The 23,676-nt window shown below is 42.0% G+C and overlaps 1 protein-coding gene across 1 annotated transcript in view; it reads left to right on the forward strand.

Annotated features, from left to right (window-relative positions):
* Positions 1-23,676, forward strand: part of ttn.2 (titin, tandem duplicate 2) — a 211,120-nt gene that overhangs the window by 185,559 nt on the left and 1,885 nt on the right. Inside the window, exons 224-250 of the mRNA XM_036209774.1 lie at positions 86-379; positions 517-804; positions 914-1,213; positions 1,315-1,649; positions 1,891-3,622; positions 3,721-4,023; positions 4,101-4,412; positions 4,507-4,797; positions 4,895-5,194; positions 6,423-6,564; positions 6,656-6,819; positions 6,928-7,230; positions 7,830-8,111; positions 8,189-8,782; positions 8,900-9,190; positions 9,331-9,630; positions 10,412-10,714; positions 10,827-11,129; positions 11,226-11,494; positions 11,604-11,919; positions 12,052-12,357; positions 15,424-15,723; positions 15,847-16,422; positions 16,565-16,870; positions 16,960-17,342; positions 17,428-17,638; positions 17,728-23,613. Of these exons, the coding sequence (XP_036065667.1) occupies positions 86-379; positions 517-804; positions 914-1,213; positions 1,315-1,649; positions 1,891-3,622; positions 3,721-4,023; positions 4,101-4,412; positions 4,507-4,797; positions 4,895-5,194; positions 6,423-6,564; positions 6,656-6,819; positions 6,928-7,230; positions 7,830-8,111; positions 8,189-8,782; positions 8,900-9,190; positions 9,331-9,630; positions 10,412-10,714; positions 10,827-11,129; positions 11,226-11,494; positions 11,604-11,919; positions 12,052-12,357; positions 15,424-15,723; positions 15,847-16,422; positions 16,565-16,870; positions 16,960-17,342; positions 17,428-17,638; positions 17,728-23,613 (15,390 nt within the window). The remainder of the gene's footprint in view (positions 1-85; positions 380-516; positions 805-913; positions 1,214-1,314; positions 1,650-1,890; positions 3,623-3,720; positions 4,024-4,100; positions 4,413-4,506; positions 4,798-4,894; positions 5,195-6,422; positions 6,565-6,655; positions 6,820-6,927; positions 7,231-7,829; positions 8,112-8,188; positions 8,783-8,899; positions 9,191-9,330; positions 9,631-10,411; positions 10,715-10,826; positions 11,130-11,225; positions 11,495-11,603; positions 11,920-12,051; positions 12,358-15,423; positions 15,724-15,846; positions 16,423-16,564; positions 16,871-16,959; positions 17,343-17,427; positions 17,639-17,727; positions 23,614-23,676) is intronic.

Consider the following 23,676-nt stretch of genomic DNA (forward strand, 5'->3'; position numbering starts at 1 on the left):
TGCCTTGAATGAAAAAGATTTATTTAAGACATATCTAATTTACTAAACAATTTATATATTTTTTTTCCCCTATTCCATAATTTAGATCCACCTGGCACCCCAGTCTGCATTGATGTAACTAGAGACTCAGTCACGCTGCAATGGGAGGTTCCAAAACGTGATGGCGGCAGCAAAATTGTAGCCTACAGTGTAGAAAGGCGCCAAGGTCGTGGCAAGTGGCTTCGATGCAACTTTACAGATGTCAGTGAAACTCAATTCACTGTGTCCGGTCTATCTCCTGGAGACAGATTTGAATTTAGAGTTATTGCCAGAAATGCAATCGGCACAGTGAGTCCACCATCTAACACCTCTGGATATATCATGACAAGAGATGAGAGCGGTAAGTACTTCCGTGGGAAGTTTAAAAGAAGTTTAAAAAAATAAATAGAAAATCCTAATTTTACAAATCACAAAATGCAATTTCAAAATATATGGATTTTTTTTTGTGTGTGTGTGTTTCTGTCTTTAAACCTCTAGTTGTTCCGGAGATTGAGTGGTCTCCAGATCAAGTGGTTACTTTAAAGGCTGGAGAAAATGTTCGGCTCAGCTGCAAAATCACTGGCCGACCTCTTCCTCAGATTGTGTGGTATAAAGATGGAATAGAAATTGATAAAAGAACAATGATTGATATTGAGATTACCACTGGCATTGGGACAAGCAGTCTGTTCATCCGGGATGCTGACAGGGATCACCGTGGCATCTACACTGTGGAGGCCAAAAATAGCTCTGGCACTAAGAAAGCTGACGTCAATGTCAGAGTCCAAGGTTAGTGTAGAAATTTAACTCAATTTTAATTACTTAATCCATGTTCATGACCATTTATTAAAGAATTCCAGTCTCTAAATTCATGCTCTCACCTTAAATGTCTGTGCAGACACACCTGGACCAGTTGAGGGTCCTATACGTTTCACTGGTATCACTGCTGAGAAGTGCACAGTGTGGTGGAACCCACCAGAAAATGATGGATGTGCTGCAATCACACACTACACAGTGGAAAAAAGAGAAACATCAAGAATCTCCTGGGCCTTGGTCACATCTAAATGTGAAGCTTGCTCTTACAATGTAACCAACCTTATCAAAGGGAATGAGTACCAATTCAGAGTTTCTGCTGTCAACAAGTTTGGCGTCGGAAAACCTCTTGACTCTGACCCAGTTGTTGCACAGATGCAGTACAGTAAGTACAGTAATTTAGTCCAACATTGTTTGTGTTATATGTGTTATATGCTCACGTTAACAATCATGGGGTTAAATTGTAAATGTTTCTGTTCTCCTCAGCTGTGCCTGATGCTCCTGGTACTCCAGATGCTACTCATGTAACTGGAGATAGCATTACCTTATGTTGGACAAGACCAAGGTCAGATGGAGGAAATGAGATCAAATATTACATTCTGGAACGAAGAGAAAAGAAGAGCCTACGATGGGTAAGAGTGTCTTCCAAGAGACCCATCACTGAACTAAGACACCGTGTAACCAATCTCACTGAAGGAAATGAGTATGAATTCCGTGTCATGGCTGAGAATGGCGCTGGTATTGGGCCAGCCAGCAGCACTTCCAGGCTGTTCAAATGCAGAGAGCCAACCAGTGCTCCTAGTGCTCCAACTGTGATCAAGGTAAGAATGCTACTACTTAGCACTCATACAGCTGCTCTTTAAATTTGATAAAAATCCCAAATTGATTGTAAATAAGCAAAGCTTGTTTCTTTATTCTATCTAATCTAATTTTGAAAGTTTAATTTGAGATGTGTGTTGCAGAAAATATTTTTACTTGACATGTATATTATTTTTTTAAATTACTAATGCAAAATAAATTAACATCGCAATTTATTATAATCCTGTTTTTTTCATTAAACAGGTCATTGACTCCACAAAGTCATCTATCACACTTGAATGGACTAAGCCAGTCTTTGATGGTGGTCTGGAAATTATTGGCTACAATATTGACATGTGTAAAGCCAGCTTGGAGGAGTGGCACAGAATTAACAACCAGATTTGTATCCACAATACGTTCACTGCAAAGGGTTTGGTACCTGGAGAGCTTTACAAATTTAGAGTCAGTGCTGTAAATGGATCGGGACAGGGTGAAGCTTCAGTGATGCCCAGCCCTGTTCAGGCCTTGGACAGACTAACATCTCCAGAAATTAACATTGATGCCAGTTTCAAGCAAACTCACATTGTGAAGAATGGAGGCACTGTCACTCTACAAATTTCTTTCAGAGGAAAGCCAACTCCCCTTGCTACTTGGTCTAGGGTAGATGGTGAGCTTCCTGTCATGGCTGATGTTAACACTACAGACTCATTCTCAGTGTTGACTATTGAGGGCTGTACCAGATATGAGGCTGGCAAATATACTTTGTCCTTGGAAAATAACAGTGGCCGCAAGTCTATAACATTTACTGTCAAAGTGCTGGACACTCCTGGACCTCCAGGGTCAATTACTTTCAAAGATGTCACTCGTGGAGCTTTGACAATGATGTGGGATGCCCCCTCCAATGATGGTGGAGCGCGCATCCACCACTACATGGTGGACAAGCGTGAAGCAAGCCGGCTAGCCTGGCAGGAAGTTAGCAGCAAATGTTCTCGCCAGATGATCAGGATAACTGGTCTGGATATTGGCATTCCATACTTGTTTAGAGTGACTGCTGTTAACCAGTATGGTAAGGGAGAAGCTCATGAGACGACTGAGCCTATCATTGCCACAGAAGAACCTGCACCACCTAAAAGACTAGATGTAATTGACACCACAAACTCAACAGCCTCTCTGGTGTGGCTGAAACCTGATCATGATGGCGGCAGTCGTGTCAGAGGCTATATTGTAGAATTTAGAGTTAAAGGAACTGATGTTTGGGTTGTCTATGGAGAAACAAAGTCTCTGAAAATGCTAGTGGAGGGTCTGACTGAGAACAAAGAATATGACTTCAGGGTCAAGGCCAAGAATGATGCTGGTATTAGCGACCCACAGGCTACCTTCAGCTCTGTAGTCATCAAGGAACCTCGCATTGAACCAACTGCTGACCTCAGCAACATTACCAACCAGCTTATCACCTGCAAGACTTCTAACACTTTCACAATAGATGTCCCAATTAGTGGTAGACCTGCACCTAAGGTCACATGGAAGCTGGAAGAAATGAAACTGAAAGAGACTGACAGGATCTCAATCAAGACTACAAAGGAGAGAACTACCTTGGTGGTAAAAGACAGCAAGAGAAGTGACAGTGGCAAGTATTACTTGACCCTGGAAAATGCTGCTGGCGTAAAGACATTCACAGTGACAGTGGTGACTGTTGGAAGACCTAGCCCACCCACAGGGCCTGTTGAGATCTCTGAAATCAGCTCAGAATCCTGCACTTTGTCCTGGACAGAACCAATCGATGATGGAGGCACTGATATCTCCAACTACATTGTTGAAAAGCGTGAGTCTGGCTCTGCTTCTTGGCAAGTGGTAAACTCCAGTGTGAAGAGAACTACAATCAAAGTGACTCATCTCACCAAATACATGGAATACACATTCAGAGTTTGTGCTGAGAACAAGTTTGGAGTAAGCAAATCCATAGAGTCTGCAGCAGTAGTCATTGAACATCCATTTGGTAAGCTCTCCTTAACAAGAAAAAAAAAACTGAATGTGCTTTTAGCTTGCATGTTAAAGTTTTAACATGCTATTATCCAATTATGTTCACTTTCACAGTTTCACCAAGCCCTCCGACTCGTCCAGATGTGGTTTCCGTATCGGCCAGTGGCATTAGCATTAAGTGGGATGTACCATATGCTGATGGAGGTAGCAAGGTGACAGGGTACTGGATTGAGAAGAAGGAGAGAAATACAATCTTGTGGGTAAGGGAGAACAAACTGCCATGCCTGGAGTGCCATTACAAAGTGTCAAACCTAATTGAAGGCCTGGAGTATCAATTCAGAGTATACGCCATGAACCTCGCTGGACTTAGCAAACCTAGTGAGGCTTCCAGACCAGTGGTGGCACTAAATCCTGTTGGTAAGGGAAATTTTGCACGTGTTATGAAAAATTAGCAAAATTATTTTGTGATTAATCCTCTCTTCTGCTTGACTCAGATCCTCCTGGTAAACCTGAGGTAACAGATGTTACAAGGTCTTCAGTGTCATTATGCTGGACTGTGCCTACTAACGATGGCGGCAATAAGATAATTGGTTACGTGGTGGAGAAAAAAGTGTACAGCACCGACGAGTGGGATGACAACCGCTGGCTCAAGTGCAATTATACCACAATCACTGAGAACTACTTCACCGTCACCAACTTGGGAGATGGAGAGACTTATGAATACCGCGTGATTGCCAAGAATGCTGCTGGAGTCCACAGTGTACCTTCTGAATCTACCGGACCGGTCACATGCAAGGATGAATACAGTACGTTCAGTCAGTTTTGTTTGCCCATTTATTTCATATTTTTTATTTTTGTCTGCTCTGTTGGTGCATAATAATTAAAATATCTTCAATACAGGTCCTCCCAAAGCTGAGCTTGACAGCAAGCTAAAAGGCGAGACTATCACAGTCACAGCTGGCTCTGATGTAGTCCTAGACGCTGCAGTGGGAGGAAAACCAGAACCTACAGTTTACTGGTCAAAGGGAGACAAAATTTTGGAGCCTGGAGAAAAGTACTCTCTAACCTACACACCCACCAGAGCTATGACTGTCATAAAGAACTGTGACAGATCAGATACTGGCAGATACATTCTCACAGTCAAGAATGCAAGTGGCATCAAAACTGCTGCTGTCAGTGTTAAAGTTCTGGGTAAGGACAAAGTTTCCTCTTATCTTTAAGGTTATTTTCTAAATATTTGAACTTTGAAAAAAAAAAAAAATTCTAATCCATATTTTTATTCTATCAGACACACCTGGGCCTCCAGCTGACAAGATATTGATCACTAGAGTGACAGAAGAGAAATGCACAGTGTCCTGGAGGATTCCTCTGGAAGACGGTGGGGACACAGTCACCCACTACATTGTGGAGCGTCGTGAGACCAGCCGTCTGAACTGGGTTATAATGGAAACTGAATGCAAGTCTTTATCATGCGTGAGCAGCAGACTGATCAAGAACAATGAGTACATCTTCAGGGTTAGAGGAGTCAATAAGTACGGCCCTGGAGTTCCACTTGAGTCTGATCCTGTCATTGCAAGAAATGCTTACAGTGAGTCGATTTTTTAAAAAATCATCAAAGAAATGTCTGGGATTGCTTGTTTTAAACATTTTGAAGGGAATCATTTTTAACCCCCTTTACACTTTGACAGTTCAACAGTTTAAACAAGTGTAAGAATTCCAGCGGATTCCGAAGCAGAGAAAAGCAGCCATATGCAGCCATATGCAACACTTAACAGTAGTGTAGAGATTAATACAATCAACCTAAATTAGCTGATTCTGTCTTGGAAAAAATTAGCTTTGTGCCATTATGCAAAAGAAATGTATTGTATATCTGTATGAAATATGAAAAGCTGCTTTTCTCTGAAACAGAAACAGCTGACTCAGGATAAACGCGTAAACAGTTGAAGAGTTACAGTATGTTAGAGTGAGTTTTTATTTAGGTGTTGCTGGCGACAGCTCAGGTGTTTAAAGGTTACCACTGCATGACATTAGATGTGTTTTGTTTTTGTTTAAAACTTCAAAATTTCAAAAATTATAATTCAATTTTATGTATTTTAGTCATCAATTAACTTTAAGCTACAACTTTCAAAGTTAATAAAATGATCATAACTTTTTGGTGACCTAAACTGGCAACCAGTCCTGTAACAGAATTGATGATGTGTGCTCAACATAGATCAGGAAATCTGAAGAAAGACATTTTAGTTTTGATACATTGGTAGTAAAATCTTGGCTCAGATTGTTTTTTTTTTCTTATGAACTACCGCAACTGTGAAAGATGATACCATCAAGAATCAGCAATAATTCCTATGATGCAATGAATTAGACTTTGTATATAAACTATTTAGTATAAAACATAATAATCATGTACTTATTCATTCGTTGTTAAGAAGAAAGGCTGAGTCACATGATACAAGAGTCAAAATGTTTTTTTTCTGCCCAAATGTTGCAGGTCTGAAAATGTGATATTGTGTTAAGATGCAGTTTGTTGTGAATGATCGGTGGTTATCACGCAATCTCTAAAGCATGTCTAAAGTCACTGAATGCTGGAACTGCACAAGCCACAAACATCTGAGCAAAGATCAAATTCATTAAAATTGGGGCTTAAAAATTCTACAGTCCTTAAAGTTATCCATGGCCATCTATGTTTGATGTAATTTTTAGCCTCTGAACATGCCCCTGTGACTGCATATAGACTACAGTTGCTGGTGTCTCTAAAGCCACATTTCAGACCGTAGACATTCTGTTAGGACTAAAATGTCATTCACGCCTTTTCTCAGCTGTACCATCTCAACCGGGCACACCAGAAGCCACGGTGGTGGCTAAGGAGCATGTCATCATTGAATGGATGAAGCCTGAGAGCGATGGAGGCAGTGAAATTAAAAACTATATTGTGGACAAAAGAGAAATGAGCAGCACCAGGTCAAAACCTCTTCTACTGCATTTAAATACACATCAACTTTTACATTATAAAAGAAACAAATTCACCTTGTCTGTTATTCTTTTGATTCAGATGGACTCGAGTGAACAGAAATTATACCATCTATGACACTCGTCTAAAGATTACAGGGTTGCTGGAGGGAAGCGAGTATCAATTCAGGGTGACAGCAGTCAATGCTGCTGGAGACAGCCCGCCAAGTGATGCTTCACCATACATTCTCTGTAAAGATCCAACATGTAAGAAACGTTCATCTTTCCAGGACATGAAATCATGAAATCCATCAAAAAGCTTTCTATTTAAACTATAAAATACCATAAAATAAATCATGTTTTCAACCACTTTAGACACCCCAGCTGCTCCCTCAACTCCACGCATCACTGACACAACCAAGCACAGCATCAGCATGACCTGGACGAGACCCATGTATGACGGCGGCTCAGACGTCACTGGCTACGTTGTGGAGATTCTGGAAGAGGGCATTGAGCAGTGGTATCGTGCCACTGCAAAAGCTCTCACCAGCAACGAGTATGTGGCGGCTGGCTTGGCAGCTAATAAGAAGTACAGGTTCAGGGTAGCTGGCATCAACAGCAACGGCACTGGGGAGTTTAGTGACCCAAGCGCTGAGGTGGAGCCGCTGGAAAGAGTTGGTAAGTCATTGATGATAATTTTTTTTGGCTTTCAGGGTTCAAAACATTCAATTTAATTCTTAATTAAGCTTCAATTTGTAGCTTTAGAACTATCGATTCTAGCTGACTTGAAAATTGATATCAGAAAATTACTTGAGTAAAAACAAAAAGGTATTCCTAAAATAAATTGTCTAAAGAAAAGAGGAACAGTCACAGCATTTACTATTCGATCCAACAACCAACAACTGTCCCTAAGCCATGACAAACATATCATTCTACAACTGCAGCCTTTTCCACAATAGGTGAAAGAAAATCTCAGAAAATTTAATAAACAAAATGAGCAAAGAAATCCTCAAATTTAAACAGATAAAAATCAAAGAAAGAATTTTTAGAATTGTCTGTCAAGATAATCTTTTGATATTATTTAGAAACATATTTGGAAAAGATCCTTTCTTGACTTTAAAAAAATAAATTCATATTCTGATTGAAAGTTCTCATATTTTTGATACATAAACTTTACATTGCACTATGATTTTTTTTTTTTTTGCTTGCTTTCCTTATTTATCAATGAACAATTCTTATTCTGATTATTAAACAAATCCCGTGATTCTTCTATACAGAAATGCCAGACCTGGAGTTGTCTGATGACCTAAAGAAAACCGTGTGCTTGCGCGCGGGTGGTACCTTGCGTTTGTTTGTGTCCGTGACTGGCAGACCAACTCCAGTGGTTGCCTGGAGGAAAACAGGTGTGGAACTACAGAGTCGAGGGTACATTGAGACCACAGAAAGCTACACCTCACTGATAGTGGAGAATGTTAACCGCTACGACTCAGGAAAATACACTGTGGAAGCAGAAAACCCATCTGGCAAGAAGACTACCATCATCCTGGTTAAAGTCTATGGTAGGCCAAAATGTAGTCATTTGCAAAGACCATTAGATTGATTCAGATTTTAAATGTCCACTTCTTTTTTCCTTCAGATACTCCTGGTCCTCCAAGCGCAGTCAAAATAAAAGACTACACTAAAGAATCTGTTGTGATTACCTGGGATGTTCCTAGCATCGATGGTGGTGCCCATGTCAGCAATTACATCATAGAAAAGCGTGAAGCCAACTTGAAGTCATACAAAACAATCACCACAGAGTGCAGGAAAACACTGTACAGAATTACTGGTTTGGAGGAGGGTGTGCACTACTTCTTCAGAGTCTTACCAGAGAACATCTATGGTGTTGGCGAGCCATGTGAAACTGCAGAAGCTGTGCAATTGTGTGAAGTACCATCAGTACCGGCAGACCTCCAGATTAGTGATGTCACCAAGTCCTCAGTGACTCTCCACTGGGAGAAACCTTTGCATGACGGTGGCAACAGACTTACAGGGTACATCATTGAAGCCTGCAAAGTTGGGTTAGATAGATGGAATACAGTGGCCACGCTCAAGGCTTCAGTTTCGCGCCACACCATTCAGTCCCTGACTGAGAATGACCAGTACCTGTTCAGGATACGAGCAACAAACAGCAGGGGAGCCAGTGAGCCCATGGATATTGTCACACCTGTCATAATCCAGGACATCAAGGGTGAGTTACCAAAGCATCACAAAGAGCACCATCCAATACCCTTTGTTTTTAAATAATTCCAGCAAAGCTTTAAAGAAATCATTTCAATATGATAAACGTCTCTTGTTTGCATTTCAGTGATGCCTAAGATTGACGTAACGGGTATTCCTCAGAAGGTTGTTCATGTCCATCGCGGTAAAAACATTGACCTTAACATCCCCATAAAAGCGAAACCCCAGCCAGTCTGCTCCTGGTTCTTTGAAAGGGTCAAGCTAAAGGACAGCTTGGACCGCATTAAAATTGACAGCAACGGAAAATTCACACACCTCATTGTTCGTGACACGACCATCAATGACACAGGAAATTACACAGTGGAGGTGAAAAATGCCATTGGCATGGCAACCGAGGTTATCAAGGTCATCATCCTAGGTATGGAGATGTTATGCAGATCAATCTGTATTCTAAGGTGTTGCTGTTAAAAAGCAAGTTATATGATTAAAAAAGATAATTGTGAAAATGCTTGGAGAAATGATATGATCTACAGAAACTCACTAATAATTTCTGTTCAGATAAACCTGGCATTCCAGTGGGCCCAGTGAAGATTGAAGAAGTTGATGGTGTATCAGTAACAGTCAGCTGGGAGCCTCCAGAGAAGGACGGAGGTGCTAATGTTAGTGGCTATGTTGTGGAACAACGTGAAGCCCATCGTCCAGGCTGGAGCACTGTCTCAGAGTCAGTCACTAGACCTTGCTTCAAGTTCACTCGACTCTCTGAGGGAACAGAGTATGTTTTCCGAGTTGCGGCCATGAATCGCTTTGGAGTTGGAGGCTTCCTGCAATCTGAAGTTGTGGAGTGCAAGAGCGCCAAGAGTGAGTTCACTAATAATGAATGTGTTCTTGGATTACGATTATTTTTATTGGTCTATAATGCTGAAGATAGTTGTTACAAGAGGGGGAAAAAAAGGAAAAAACAAAAAAACAAAACAGTCACTAGTTCTTGCACTGCAAAACCAGAAAATGACAAAATATTTACCCTATTGTCTGATTTTCTTTAAATAAGAATAAATGGAAAATATCAGCCAATTGGGAAATTATTTTTTTTCCATGAAGGATAAGTCTTTTTACTCTCTTACGATTCCGTTTGTGTAGTTTAGCTTTTGCACTGAAATATGTCATGCATTTAGTTCTCAAAGCACAAATAGTTTTTAAATAAAAAATTATATAATCTTCAGTTTCTGTGTTAATGATGTACAATTTTTGACTAAAATAAGTCAGCAGAAATGTTAAACTTCTTCTGGATTTCTATTTTTTTTCCAGTAATCAAAATTTTAGGTATCGAGCAGTTCTTAAAATTAAAAAGTAATACAAGGAGCTTTACATGTATTTACATAAAAGAAAATGAATACCAACTTGAACCATTTATGTTTTTAAACCCTATTTTTTTTTTTATTGGTTAAAATGCTCCAAATATATCCAGGCCAACCCTAAACAGAAGGCTAATCAAGAGCCCTGTAAGTATCAGTGGCAATGACAAACAGCCTTTGTAGCCAAAGACAAGCCAAGGTCTTCTCGATGAAGACTGCAATAACTGAAGGCAGACTAAAAGACAGAAAAAATAATGACACCCTTTTTTTTTACTTTTTATTTATAGCCATCCCTGGACCTCCAAGTACACCAGAGGTGCTTGATGTCACCCATGAAGGCATGACTTTAACCTGGAAACCACCTGAAGACAATGGTGGCTCTACAATTGCTGGCTACATCATTGAACGCAAAGAAGCACGTTCTGACAGGTGGATGAGGATCAACAAGAACCCTGTTACAATGACGAGGTACCGTTCCTCTGGATTGATTGAAGGTTGTGAGTACGAGTTCCGTGTTACTGCAATCAACTCTAGAGGAGCTGGCAAGCCCAGTGAAAGTTCGGCCATCACTGTTGCCATGGATCCAATTGGTACGCAAATAAAAGTTAACTCTTCACTTGCTTCATTGAGTCTATTATGTAACCATTAACAGGTAAATTTCTATATGTGACATCAGCAATTGCTTTCTCTCTTGTAAAACAGAACCTCCAGGTGCTCCACTTCAGCCCAGAGTCACTGACACCACAAGGACGTCAGTCTCATTAGCCTGGCTTCCACCTGAAGAGGAGGGTGGCTCTGTAGTTACGGGATACTTGATAGAAATGCAGAAAGTGGATCAAGTAGAATGGACACTGTGTAACACCACACCTACAAAGATGTGCGACTACACCCTTACCCACATGCCTCAGGGAGCTGAGTACAAATTCAGAGTCATTGCCTGCAATGCTGGTGGTGCTGGAGAGCCTGCTGAGATTCCTGGAGTGGTTAAAGTGCAAGAGATGCTTGGTAAAGCAATTATATCACTAAAACTCACAAAAATTTGATTTTGGTCAGAGACAATGTATGAAACGTTTTACATTTGAATTACTATTTCTTGTTTAGATTACCCTGATTACAAACTTGATCGGAAATATGCAGAAGGGTATGTGGTGCGGCAGGGTGGAGTCATCCACCTGTCTGTACCCATCAAGGGAAAACCAATCCCAACCATCAAATGGACAAAAGATGGCCACGACATCTCCCACCGTGCTATGATTGCAACCCATGACAACATAACCGAGCTCGTTATTAAAGAGGCGCACAAAGACGATACCGGCACCTATGACTTGGTGCTGGAGAACAAATGCGGAAGGAAAGCTGTGTATATCAAGGTCTGTGAAACATTTGATTGAGTAAAAGCCTAACTGTACGTAGGGATCATGCATCTTAAGAGATCAATGTGTTTTTAACTTCAAACCCTGTCATGTCTCCTAACTTAAGGTTAAAGTAATTGGTCAGCCTAATCCTCCAGAAGGTCCTCTTGAATTCGATGACATTCAAGCCAGATCAGTACGGGTCAGTTGGAGGTCACCTGCAGATGACGGTGGTTCAGATATCCTGGGTTACATTGTGGAAAGGCGGGAAGTGCCCAAGGCTGCCTGGTATACTGTGGACGCTCGGGTAACAGAAACTGCTCTGGTGGTGAAAGGCCTGAAGGAAAATGTTGAGTACCACTTCAGGGTTTCTGCTGAGAACCAGTTCGGTGTTAGCAAACCTCTCAAGTCAGATGAATCTGTCTTACCAAAGACTCCACTTTGTGAGTAAAATATAACAGTTTATACCCTAAAATGCTTAAATGTACATTTCTGTTTAGAAATATTGGAAGTGAACGACGGATAACTTACACAGAGGTAAACTTAGCTTTTTATGTTATTGCGCTTTAATACAGGTCCACCTGAACCACCCGGCAACCCACCTGAGATAATGGATGTCACCAAGTCCACAGTGTCATTATCCTGGGCCAGGCCCCGTGATGATGGCGGCTCACGTATTACAGGATACTATGTTGAACGAAGGGAGGTGTCAACAGAGAAGTGGGTTCGCCACAACAAGACTCACATCACTACAACCATGTTCAACATCACAGGCCTCATCCCTGATGCAGAGTACATGTTCAGAGTGGTAGCTCTGAATGATGTTGGACAAAGTGAACCTGGTCCTCCATCAGAGTCTGTGGTCTGCAAGGATCCATTTGGTATGTCTCTTTTACATGATGCACTTTTGACATTTTTATTAACAGCTTGAATGGACTCTATGCGCGGAGCTGTGTGACGTATTTCCAGTTTCGAATAAGACTGCTTACTTGCTTCCGGCTGTGGCTAACTATAGGCGTGGACTTGGCAAATCACTGTGTACTTTCCCTGGTATAGGTTTATTTTCGTTATTTCTTACATTGTATAATAGTTTATAATTATGTGAATACACAATTACATCCAAAAAGGCAAAGTTTCCCTTTCTGAAACACCAAACACCCCATGCTCACAAAACACTATCATGTACTAGGGGTGTTGCGGATCACGGATTATCCGTGGTCCGTACGGATCAGAAGCCACGGTTCGGGACACGGTTCGGACACGTGTGTACCGCGGACCACTCCGACCCCCACCCCCAGCGAGCGCACACACCTTGGGCTCTCATAATTTTAATCATTGTCCGTTCACATCAATGAAATTCTGTCAAATTCCTGTAAATCCTCTTTGTTTTGACCAGCGCTGAAGTAACAGCTTCACGGTTATTTCTTAAAGTCTGTTCCTGAATCTCCCGCTGCGTGTGGGCGGAGCTTTCAGAGCTTTTCCTGCATAGAGAATTTGGTGTCGGCCGCCACCAGCTCCTGGAAAAGGGGGGATGTGGCTGATTCTAGGAGCCCAGACTGAGAGAGGGTCCACGGAGACCCGAATGATGACAAAATGATACAACAGAAAAAATAATTTCAGTAAACCAATAACCAATATATAATCGCAAATATTTTGATTTTAATGTCAAGGTAACAATAATTATATATTTTGTTTTGGAAACATCGTCTGTGGACCCCCCTTCCTCTTAATTGAAAATGGTTCGGTCCGACTGGACTATTCTTCCACAGCTGTTTGTTACCGTCAGACCCACAGAGTTTAAGGGAGAGAAGACACGCTTTAAAATCAGGAGTTTAAACACCTGATTTAGAGGAGAACCTCCGTGAAAAAAGAAAAAAGGAGACAGTCTGTCTATTGCCGCGCGGAAAGGAGAGAGTGCTCGTAAACGGACAAGGGGGCGGGGCCATGAATTTGAGGGTTTCTTCTGAAGCTTTTGTATGGAGCTTCAAACTAGAATAATTTGTTGTTTTATTGTGTATCAAAATTAGGCTTGTTAGTTACATTTCTGTTTTATAATGAGGTGATCTATAGTAAAATATGTAAATTGAAAGAATGTTCAATAAAGTTACATAATAATAATAATAAAATAAACTTGTTAAGGTATACAAATCTGAAGTCCCCACGAGACACCACCACCTTATTTTAAGCCAGGAAAAACCCTGCAGCTTCCGTCACAAACTTTACTCAACTTGACGCGGATGGATAGATATCAGGTTTATTTAATGTTAAGACCTGAATAAAAGCATCAGTACACGTTTCAATTTCTGGATTCAAAGAATACATCCGTAATGGACATGATTTTATGGCAAGCCAAAAAGATCACCAGGAAAAGCGGGTGCAACAGTGCCACGTTTTACAGATAATTATTATTATTTTAAATATTTAAATGTCCCCATTTGGCGAGTGGGATCAGAACATTTGTATTTCAAGTGAACACCAGATAGATTTGGTATTTTCAAAACTATTTTTAAGCATTCTTTTCTCTGTTTTTGTAGATTTGTATGTATTCAGAAACTACAAGTTTTAGCATTTTGCTTGTGTTCAAACTTTAAAGATTTTTTGTTTTAATAAATAGGCCTCAGTGAGCAAAAGTTTTGAACTTTTGTGTAAGGGAAGTACTTTATATTCATTTTGAATATATGATTTGAAACGTTTCCCAAAATTAATTTAGCTTTCATGTTGTTGTTGTTGTTGTTGTTGTTGTTGGTGGTGGTGTTTTTTTTGTTGTTTTTTTTTTTAACTTTTTACTGATCCGAAAAGTGATCCGAACCGTGACCCTAAAACCGTGACACGATCCGAACCGTGAGTTTTGTGATCCGCAACACCCCTATCATGTACTGTATGATCATTTGACTTCTTGGGATGAAACGTAGCTCTGTTGGAACATTTAAAACCCGTACAACAGAACCTTTTATGTGTAAAAGAACTTTGAAGTGACTTTTGGACTATTGATTGTACTCTCAGCTGATGATGAGGAGCTTCTGCCTTCTTCATGGAGCAATAGCAGCGTGCGCTAACGGTAACCTCGCCTGTTAAGACGTAGGAAAGGAATCACGTCTCAGACTGCTTGACACTGAAAATTACATTTGCACAAATTTAGAAACACTCAGCTGTGGAGTAACTGAAACACAACTAACAGGTCATAAAGATAAAGACAGCAATAATCAGACGTGTCTTTCATGCTAGCTAGCATTAGCCCAAACAAAAAGTGACAACGGTATTCACATGTCATTTTCTAAATACTGCAGTTAGTTCTGAACTTTTTTTTTTTTGCTGCATGGACCCGGAGGAAAGGCTAAGGTTAGGATTACGGTTCCGGTTTGTGTTTATGCTCCAAATGGTTCCCGATCACGGCCACAGCTGCAGCAGCCCTTCGCACTCTAGCTGCGTGATAGCTAACAGGACTTCATTAAATACTGTGACGTTTAGCTTCGGATTTACATAAAATACAAGAAACAATGCAGTGATCTGCATCTTGCCTGCACCTATAGCGTGTCACCAACATGAATCAGTTTTAGAGCTGGTCGCAAGTAAACATCTGCTAAAAACATTAGCACTAGCAAGTTACCTTTGAAGTTTGCTATGTAGGACAACAAATACAATTTAAATCATTTTTGCATTTTTATTTTGGGGTATTTTACTAGAAAAACAAACAATGCAAACTAAAATCATTTATAGTGACTCTTGTTAGCTCCAAAAGACATCTTTTAAAGTCCAAATACTCCGCTATTTCCACATAAACAAAAGCCCACGGCTCTGGCCGGAAATGACTGAAAAGTCATATGCTGAATGCGGAAGTAGGTTGTGCATATAGCCCATAGAGGCAGAAAAAAAGGAGCAAATTAAAGTCTAAATAGAATTCCAGTTTCTCACTTATATTTAACTTCTTGCTTTGTGTCTCTTCATAGACAAACCCAGCCAACCTGGGGAGATTGATATCATTTCTGTCACAAAAGATTGCATAACAATCCACTGGCTCCGACCTGAGCATGATGGAGGAAAAGAGATCTTGGGATACTGGATTGAGTACAGAGAAGCTGGAGAGAGCTCCTGGAAGAAATGTAATAAGGAGCGTTCTAAGGATCGTCAGTTTACCATGGGCGGCTTAATGGAGGCTACAGAGTACGAGTTCAGAATCTTTGCTGAAAATGAGGCAGGACTAAGCCGACCTCGTCGCACACCCATGGGAATCAAGACCAAACTAAGCGGTAAGATATCAATGTTTTGAAAAAAACTATTGTTTCACATTAGCCTGTGGCCTGGTTATAGGAAACTTCATTATATAACTTCAAACAAAGAGTTTATTTAATCAATTATAATTTTTATAACAGTTGGCGAAGCTCCAGTTTTGAAGGAAGAGATCCAAGATGTAACCACCAAGCTTGGAGAGTCTGGTACCTTAACCTGTGGCATTATTGGTAGACCTTTGCCAGAGATCAGGTGGTACAGGTTCGGTAAGGAACTGATCCAGAGCCGCAAGTACAAAATGAGTTCAGATGGCCGCAACCACTCCCTCAGCATCCTGACAGATGAGCAGGAAGACGAGGGCATGTACACCTGCAGGGCCATCAATGAGGCTGGAGAGATCGAGACAAGTGGAAAACTACGCTTGCAAGCTGCACCACAATTCCATCCTGGCTTTCCACTTAAGGAGAAGTACTTTGCCGGAGCTGGAACCAGCCTTCGCCTCCATGTTGTTTACATTGGTCGTCCTATACCTCAAATTATGTGGTTCTATGGAAAGAAGCCTCTAAATTCCTCTGAAAATGTGATAATTGAGAACACAGAAAGCTACACCCACCTGGTGGTGAGAAACGTCCAGAGAAAAACCAACGCTGGACGTTATAAGGTGCAACTCAGCAATTCCTTTGGAACTATTGACACAGTGCTGCGTGTTGAAATCCAAGGTAAAATGATGTACAGTTGTATGCAATATAACATACAACAATCTAAAATTAATTTAATATTTTTATATAGAGGTACAATTATGTTAAAAACTAAAGCTCTAAGTATTCTATAAACTATATTTTTGTAATTTTATTTTTCCAGACAAGCCTTGCATTCCTGAGGGCCCTGTTATTGTTGAAGCGCTGCTCAAGAGTTCAGTTGTCATCAGTTGGAAGGTTCCTAAGGATGATGGAGGTTCTCCAATCACCAACTACATAGTAGAGAAACGCGAGGCCAAGGAAGGGGAAAAATGGCAGCTGGTGTCCTCCTCTATCTCTGGCACAACCTGCCGTGTCCCCAACCTCATAGAGAACTCTGGCTACTACTTCAGAGTTTCTGCTCAAAACCAATATGGAGTCAGCGAGAGTCTGGAGATCCCATCAGTGGTCATTATCAAGAGTCCATTTGGTATGACTAATTTTTTTTTACTGTACATTTTTGGGATTGAATTTTACATAAATTTGCAGGTTATTGAAATGCACTTTTGTATTTCTCAGAAAAACCTGGCATCCCTCAACAGCCGTTTATCATTAGTTCCACTAAGGACAGCTGTGTTGTCTGCTGGAAGCCTCCAAGTAGTGATGGTGGAGCTAAAATCACTGGCTACTACCTTGAAAAGCGTGAGAAGAAGCAGAACAAGTGGATGTCAGTAACAACTAAAAAGTGTACCGAGACCAACTATGAAGTCACTGGCTTAATTGAAGGCTTTGAATATGAGTTCCGCGTCAAATGTGAGAACATGGGTGGTGAAAGTGACTGGAGTGAAATCTCAGCGCCTATCATCCCCAAGTCTGACCAGTCTCCTAAAGCTCCTGTATTCAGGGAAGAGATCAGGGATATGACTGTCAAATATCATGCTAACGCCACTTTTGTCACAAAGGTATGTGTTTTATCTTTTCTTTGAATGTGTGGCTTCTTTTCTTTTTGACATTTGATCATCTTTGACTCTTGTTTTCTGCTACAAGGTGGTGGGGCACCCAAAGCCTTCAGTGAAATGGTTCCGCGGTGGAAAAGAGATCTTGGCAGACGGCACAAAAATCAAAGCCCAGGAGTTCAAGGGTGGCTATTATCAGCTGGTAATCACTGCTGCTGATGAGAATGATGCCACAGTTTACCAGGTCAGAGCCACTAATCCCTCAGGATCCATCTCTGCCACTGCCAACCTGGAGGTGGAAGGTAATAGCCTTATCTCATAGTTGTAAAATTACCATAATTCATAAAGATAAAATCAAAGGGTCATTCTTTGTCTTTGTTTCTATTTTTAGTCCCTGCAAAGATTCATCTGCCCAAAGAACTCCAAGGAATGGGAGCAGTTCAAGCTGCACGTGGAGATCATGTAACCATAAAAATTCCTATTACTGGAAAGCCTGAGCCAGCAATTACATGGCAGAAGGGTCAGGAGATCCTCTCCAACTCTGTTTACCATCAAGTCATTACCACCAGATCCTTCACCTCTCTGGTGTTCCAGAAGGGAGTCCAGAGGAAGGACTCAGGGTACTACACAATTACTGCAAAGAACAGGTTTGGTATGGACAAGCAAACCATTGAAGTGAATGTGGCAGACATCCCTGAGGCTCCAAAGGGACTTGTGGTGAGCGAGATTTCACGGGATTCCATAACTTTAACCTGGGAACCCCCTGCGAATGATGGTGGAACCGACATTATTGGCTACATTGTTGAGAAGTGCCCCACTACCAGTGACCGGTGGATTCGGGGTGGTCAGACTACTGACTGTAGTTTGACCATTATCAATATATTTGGAAAGACTAAATACCAGTTCCGTGTTATTGCAGAGAATGCGTTTGGCTTAAGTCCTCCATCTGATCCAACTGAGCCAATCACCACAAAAGAAGATACATCTGTTCTTAGGAATTATGATGAGGAAGTTGATGAAGCCAGAGAGATTACCAAAGAAGAAGCTCTGTTCTACAAAGTGAAAGAACTGTCCTCGAAGTATGTAATCTCTGAGGAACTTGCTCGTAGCCAATTTGGAGTGGTCCATCGCTGCACTGAGATTGCAACAAAAAAGACCTTCATGGCCAAGTTCATCAAGGTCAAAGGAACTGACCGTGAGCTTGTTCTCAGAGAAATCGAGGCTCTTAATGTTGCAAGGCACAAAAATATAATCTATCTACATGAATACTTTGAAAGCATGGAGGAGATCATCCTGATATTTGAGTTTATGTCTGGAGTAGACATCTTTGAACGCCTTGGCACCAGTAATTTTGAACTTTCAGAGCAGGAGATCGTCCGCTACTTAAGACAAGTCTGCTCTGCCCTCAAGTTCTTGCATAGCCAAAACTTTGGTCACTTTGATATTCGACCAGATAACATTGTTTACACCACAAGGAAGAGTACCAACATAAAGATTATTGATATGGGTCAATCTCGACTACTTGTGCCAGGGGAAAACATCCGAATCCTGTTTTCAGCGGCGGAGTACTATGCCCCAGAAGTCCATCGCCACGACATGGTCACAACTGCAACTGACATGTGGTCTGTGGGTGTTATGGCATACGTTCTTCTCAGTGGTCTTAATCCTTTTGCTGCAGAGTCCATGACAAAAACAATTGAGAACATTTCCAACTGTGAGTATGTCTTTGATAGTGAAGCATTTAAGGACATTAGCCTTGAGGCTATGGACTTTATAGACAGACTTCTAGTAAAAGACAGAAAACTTCGTATGACTGCTCATGAAGCCCTTGAACATCCTTGGCTTAAGATGAAGATTGAGCACGTCAGCAACAAAGCCATAAGGACACTGAGACACAGAAGATACTATCAGTCTCTTGTTAAGAGGACTGATGCTATTGTCTCGGGAGCTCGTGTAGCGTATGGAGGCGCATTCAAAAACCAGAGAGGTCTAGCTGTCGGTAAAGTGAAAATTGGAACAGAGTATCGTGGTCTTCGTGCTGGACCTGTCATGCATGGCTTTGCTGAAGAGGGTGGTCATGTCAGATTTACTTGCAGTATTCTTAACTATGACAAGAGCACTCAAGTAACTTGGTACTTTGGTAACCGTCAACTGCATCCAAGCCCGAAGTATGAGATTTCTTACAACAATGGTTTTGCCAGCATTTATGTCAAGGACATTGAAGAGTCAGATGACGGTGTCTACAGATGTAAAGTAGTCAGCGATAATGGAGAGGATAGTGCCTATGGTGAACTCTTTGTTGAAACTGTGAGAAGCATTAGAGAACACTATATCAGTAGGTCTATCAGGAAGCTTAAGAGAAGAGTTGACAAGACCAAACTTCTTCAAAGACCACCAGAGTTCACTTTACCTCTCTACAATAGTACAGCATACATCGGCGAAGATGTGCGCTTTGGTGTGACTATAACTGTGCATCCAGAGCCGCAGGTGATATGGCTTAAGAATGGAGAAAGAATTAAGCCTGGTGATGATGACAGAAAATACACATTCACCAGTGACAAGGGCCTGTACCAGCTCATGATTCACAACCTGGACATCAACGATGATGCTGAGTATATGGTCATGGCCCACAATAAGTTTGGTGAAGACAGTTGCACAGCTCGTCTTACAGTGGTTCCACATCCTGTGACAGAGGAAACCATGAGGCCAATGTTCAAACGTCTTCTGGCTAATACTGAGTGCACAGAGGGACACAGCGTTCGCTTTGAGCTAAAAGTTTCAGGAGTTCCCAGTCCTACTCTAAAATGGGAAAAGGATGGTTACCCCTTACAATTCGGTCCTAAAGTTGTTGTAATAAAGGAGGATGTTGACTATCACGTCCTGCATATAAGGGAGACTCTCCTGGAAGACTCTGGTGTATACAAAGTGACTGCAACCAACGCCGCAGGCTCTGCAACCTGCCAGGCTACACTGAAGGTGGACCGCCTTACATACACCAGGAGAGAGTACAAGAATGAAGAGGAGAAATATAGACACATACAGAAACAAATTGAGAAAACCAACAAAATGGCTCAGCAGATTGCAGCTACAGCAGAAATCGTCCCTCTAAACCCCACAGCCCAAGAAGCACTCAAATTTGCTGCTGAGGTCTACAAACCTGCAGTTAGCACCAAGAACATAGAAGGAGAATTTGACATTACAGAGGAAAAGACAGAGACAAAGAAGCTTGAGGAGGAGAGAAGGATTTTCTTGCCCTATGAAATTCCTGAGCCAATCGTTCATGACCCCAAAGCTCTGGATGAGGACAAAGCTATCAAACAGTTTGTGCCTCTCTCCGAGATGAAGTGGTATCGCAAACTGAAAGATCAGTATGAGATTCCAGAGAAGACGGACAAAATTGTACAGAAAAGGCAGAGACGTATTCGTTTGTCCAGATGGGAACAGTTCTATGTAATGCCACTTCCCAGGATCACTGATCAATACAGACCAAGATGGCGTATTCCTAAACTAAGTCTGGATGATTTAGAGACTGTTAGACCTGCACGCCGTTCACCTTCCCCTGAATCAGAGGTCTCTTTTAGATCCAGAAGGAGATCTCTTGGAGACCTTAAGGATGAAGAGCTCCTGGTTACTGGAGATGAACATATCACCAGGAGAAGAGAGGAGGAAGAACTTCTGTCTGAAGATGAGTTAGAGCTTGGATTTTCTGCCTCACCTGCTGGCAGCCCCATCCCTGTCAGGCGGCGTGTAACTGAACATGAAGAGAGGAGGCAAGAAGTGAGTCATGAGTTTGCTGAAGTCACTGAGACAAAGAAGAAACGCACAATTTCTCAGTATATGAGGAGGAGAAGATCACTATCACCTACTTACATTGAGCTCATGCGTCCAGTCTCAGAGCTGATCAGACCACGACCTAGGCTTCCAGTAGAAGCAGAAGGAGAAACTGTTGAAAGACGATCCCCAACTCCAGAGAGGACTCGTCCTCGTTCTCCTAGCCCCATCAGGTCACTGGAAAGGTCCTCACGCTCTTCCTCTAGGTTTGAGCGTACAGCTCGCTTTGACATTATGTCCCGCTATGAAGCGAGAAAGGCTGCTTTGCAATCTGAAAGAAAGTATCAGGTTGTGAGTCAGGCACCTTTCAGCCTCGATCACGCTCCTCGTGTAACAGTCAGAATGCGCTCCCATCGGATCCCACTTGGTCAAGACACAAAATTCACCCTGAATGTCCAAGCCAAACCAGAGGCTGAAATCAAATGGTTCCACAATGGAAATGAGATTTCAGAGGGCAGCGATAAATATATCTATACAAATATGAGTGGTGTTTTGTCCATCACTATTTTTGACTGTCAGGTAGAGGACAGTGGCACATACCGGTGCTTATGCTCCAATGCAAAGGGAGAAGCCTCAGACTATGCCACCCTGGAAGTGTCAGCTGGCGACTACACAACATTTTCTTCACGGCGCAGGGATGAAGAAGTTCCCAAACCACATGTCCCTGAAATATCTAGAACTGATCACTTTCACACCACACACTTCAAGACTGGATACACTTCCCAGACTAAACTTGAGGTGGAGGAGACCAAGTCAAAGCTAACTGAGACACGTAAGGTTGTCACAAGTGAAAGACTTGGTGCTTCTTCTGAGAGATATTCCTCTGCTGAGCGATATGAGTCATCAATCAAGTATGCTTCTGCTGAATATTTATCATCTAGTTCTTCCTATTCGTCAGAGAAATTTTCATTAACTGGGTCACATACCACATCTGAAACTAAAGTCAAATCATCTGCTGCTGCAGTTTCTGAAGATGTTTCTGTCCATAAGGAAAAACCCTTCCTTCCTGCCAAAATTCTGACCAAGCCTCAATCTGTGACAGTAGCAGAAGGAGAAACAGCTAGATTTTCCTGTGACATTGACGGTGAACCCGCACCCACAGTAACATGGATGCACGAAAGCAAAACCATCATCTCATCTCATCGTATCCAGGTTACTACAAGCCAGTACAAATCCTCACTGGAGATTTCTTCTGTGTTATCGTCTGATGAGGGAAGTTATGTGGTGGTGGTAGAGAACTCGGCTGGCCGACAGGAAGCTCACTTCACTTTGACCATCCGCAGACCAGCTCCAAAGGAGGAAGTTAAGGCAGTCAAATCACCAGAGCCTTCAGTAGCATCCCCTGTTCCTTCTGTTACTTCTCCTGTGCCAAGTGTCAAGTCACCTGAACCCAGCATTAAATCCCCTGAACCCTCAATTACATCACCAGTGCCAAGTGTAAAGTCTCCAGAACCAAGTGTGACATCTCCAGTCCCAAGTGTAAAATCACCAGAACCAAGTGTCACATCTCCTGTCCCAAGTGTGAAATCACCGGAACCAAGTATAAAATCACCGGAACCAAGTGTCACATCCCCAGTCCCGAGTGTGAAGTCTCCAGAGCCCAGTGTGACATCCCCTGTTCCAGGGGTGAAGTCTCCAACCCCCGGTGTAAAGTCTCCTGAACCAGGAGGAATTAAATCTCCTATCAAAGCTAAATCTCCAGAGCCATCTGCACCCTCCCCAGCACGAAGCTTAAAATCCCCAACTCCAGGTGTTAAATCCCCTGAGCCAGAGGGAATAAAGACACCACGTGGAATTAAATCTCCAGAACCCAGACTCAAGTCACCAACACCAATAAAATCACCAGAACCTGAAGAAGTAAAATCGCCTCGTGGTGTTAAATCTCCAGAACCAGCAGGTATCAAGACACCGAGAGGTCTGAAGTCTCCAGAGCCAGTTGGACTCAAAACGATAAGAGGGGTGAAGTCTCCAGAACCACCAGGTATCAAATCACCAAGAGGTCTCAAGTCCCCTGAACCTGAAGGTGTCAAATCACCTCCCAGAATGAAGTCTCCTCCTCCCATTATGTCCCCTAAGAGAGTTGTGTCTCCTCCCACTGTGAAATCCCCAACTCCAAAACCTCCCAAAGTTCTGAGTCAAGTGTCAGCGCAGGCTTGTGAAGGCATTGTCAAGATGTCTTGTGTTTGTGAGAGCAGCGTCAGGGAGGTGGCATGGTATTTCAATGGGAGAAGACTTTCACAGAGCAGCCATTTTGAGATGCACTACTCTGAGGGCACCTGCAGCCTCCTGATTCATGATCTGACAGAGAGTGATCAGGGGGAGTACATGTGTGAAATGACATCAGATGGAGGGGTGTCCAAATCCTCCTTCTCTTTCACTGGACTGGTGTTTCAGTCTGTTTTCAAGAAGATCACGGCCTACCGTGAGCAAGAATTGGTCCTGAAAGGTGAGAGTCCCAATTTACTTTGGATACAGCTGGTGTTTTTCATTTTTAAAACCTTTTTGAACA

The sequence above is a fragment of the Oryzias melastigma genome, linkage group LG21 (genome assembly GCF_002922805.2).
Source record: "Oryzias melastigma strain HK-1 linkage group LG21, ASM292280v2, whole genome shotgun sequence".
NCBI lineage: Eukaryota > Metazoa > Chordata > Actinopteri > Beloniformes > Adrianichthyidae > Oryzias > Oryzias melastigma.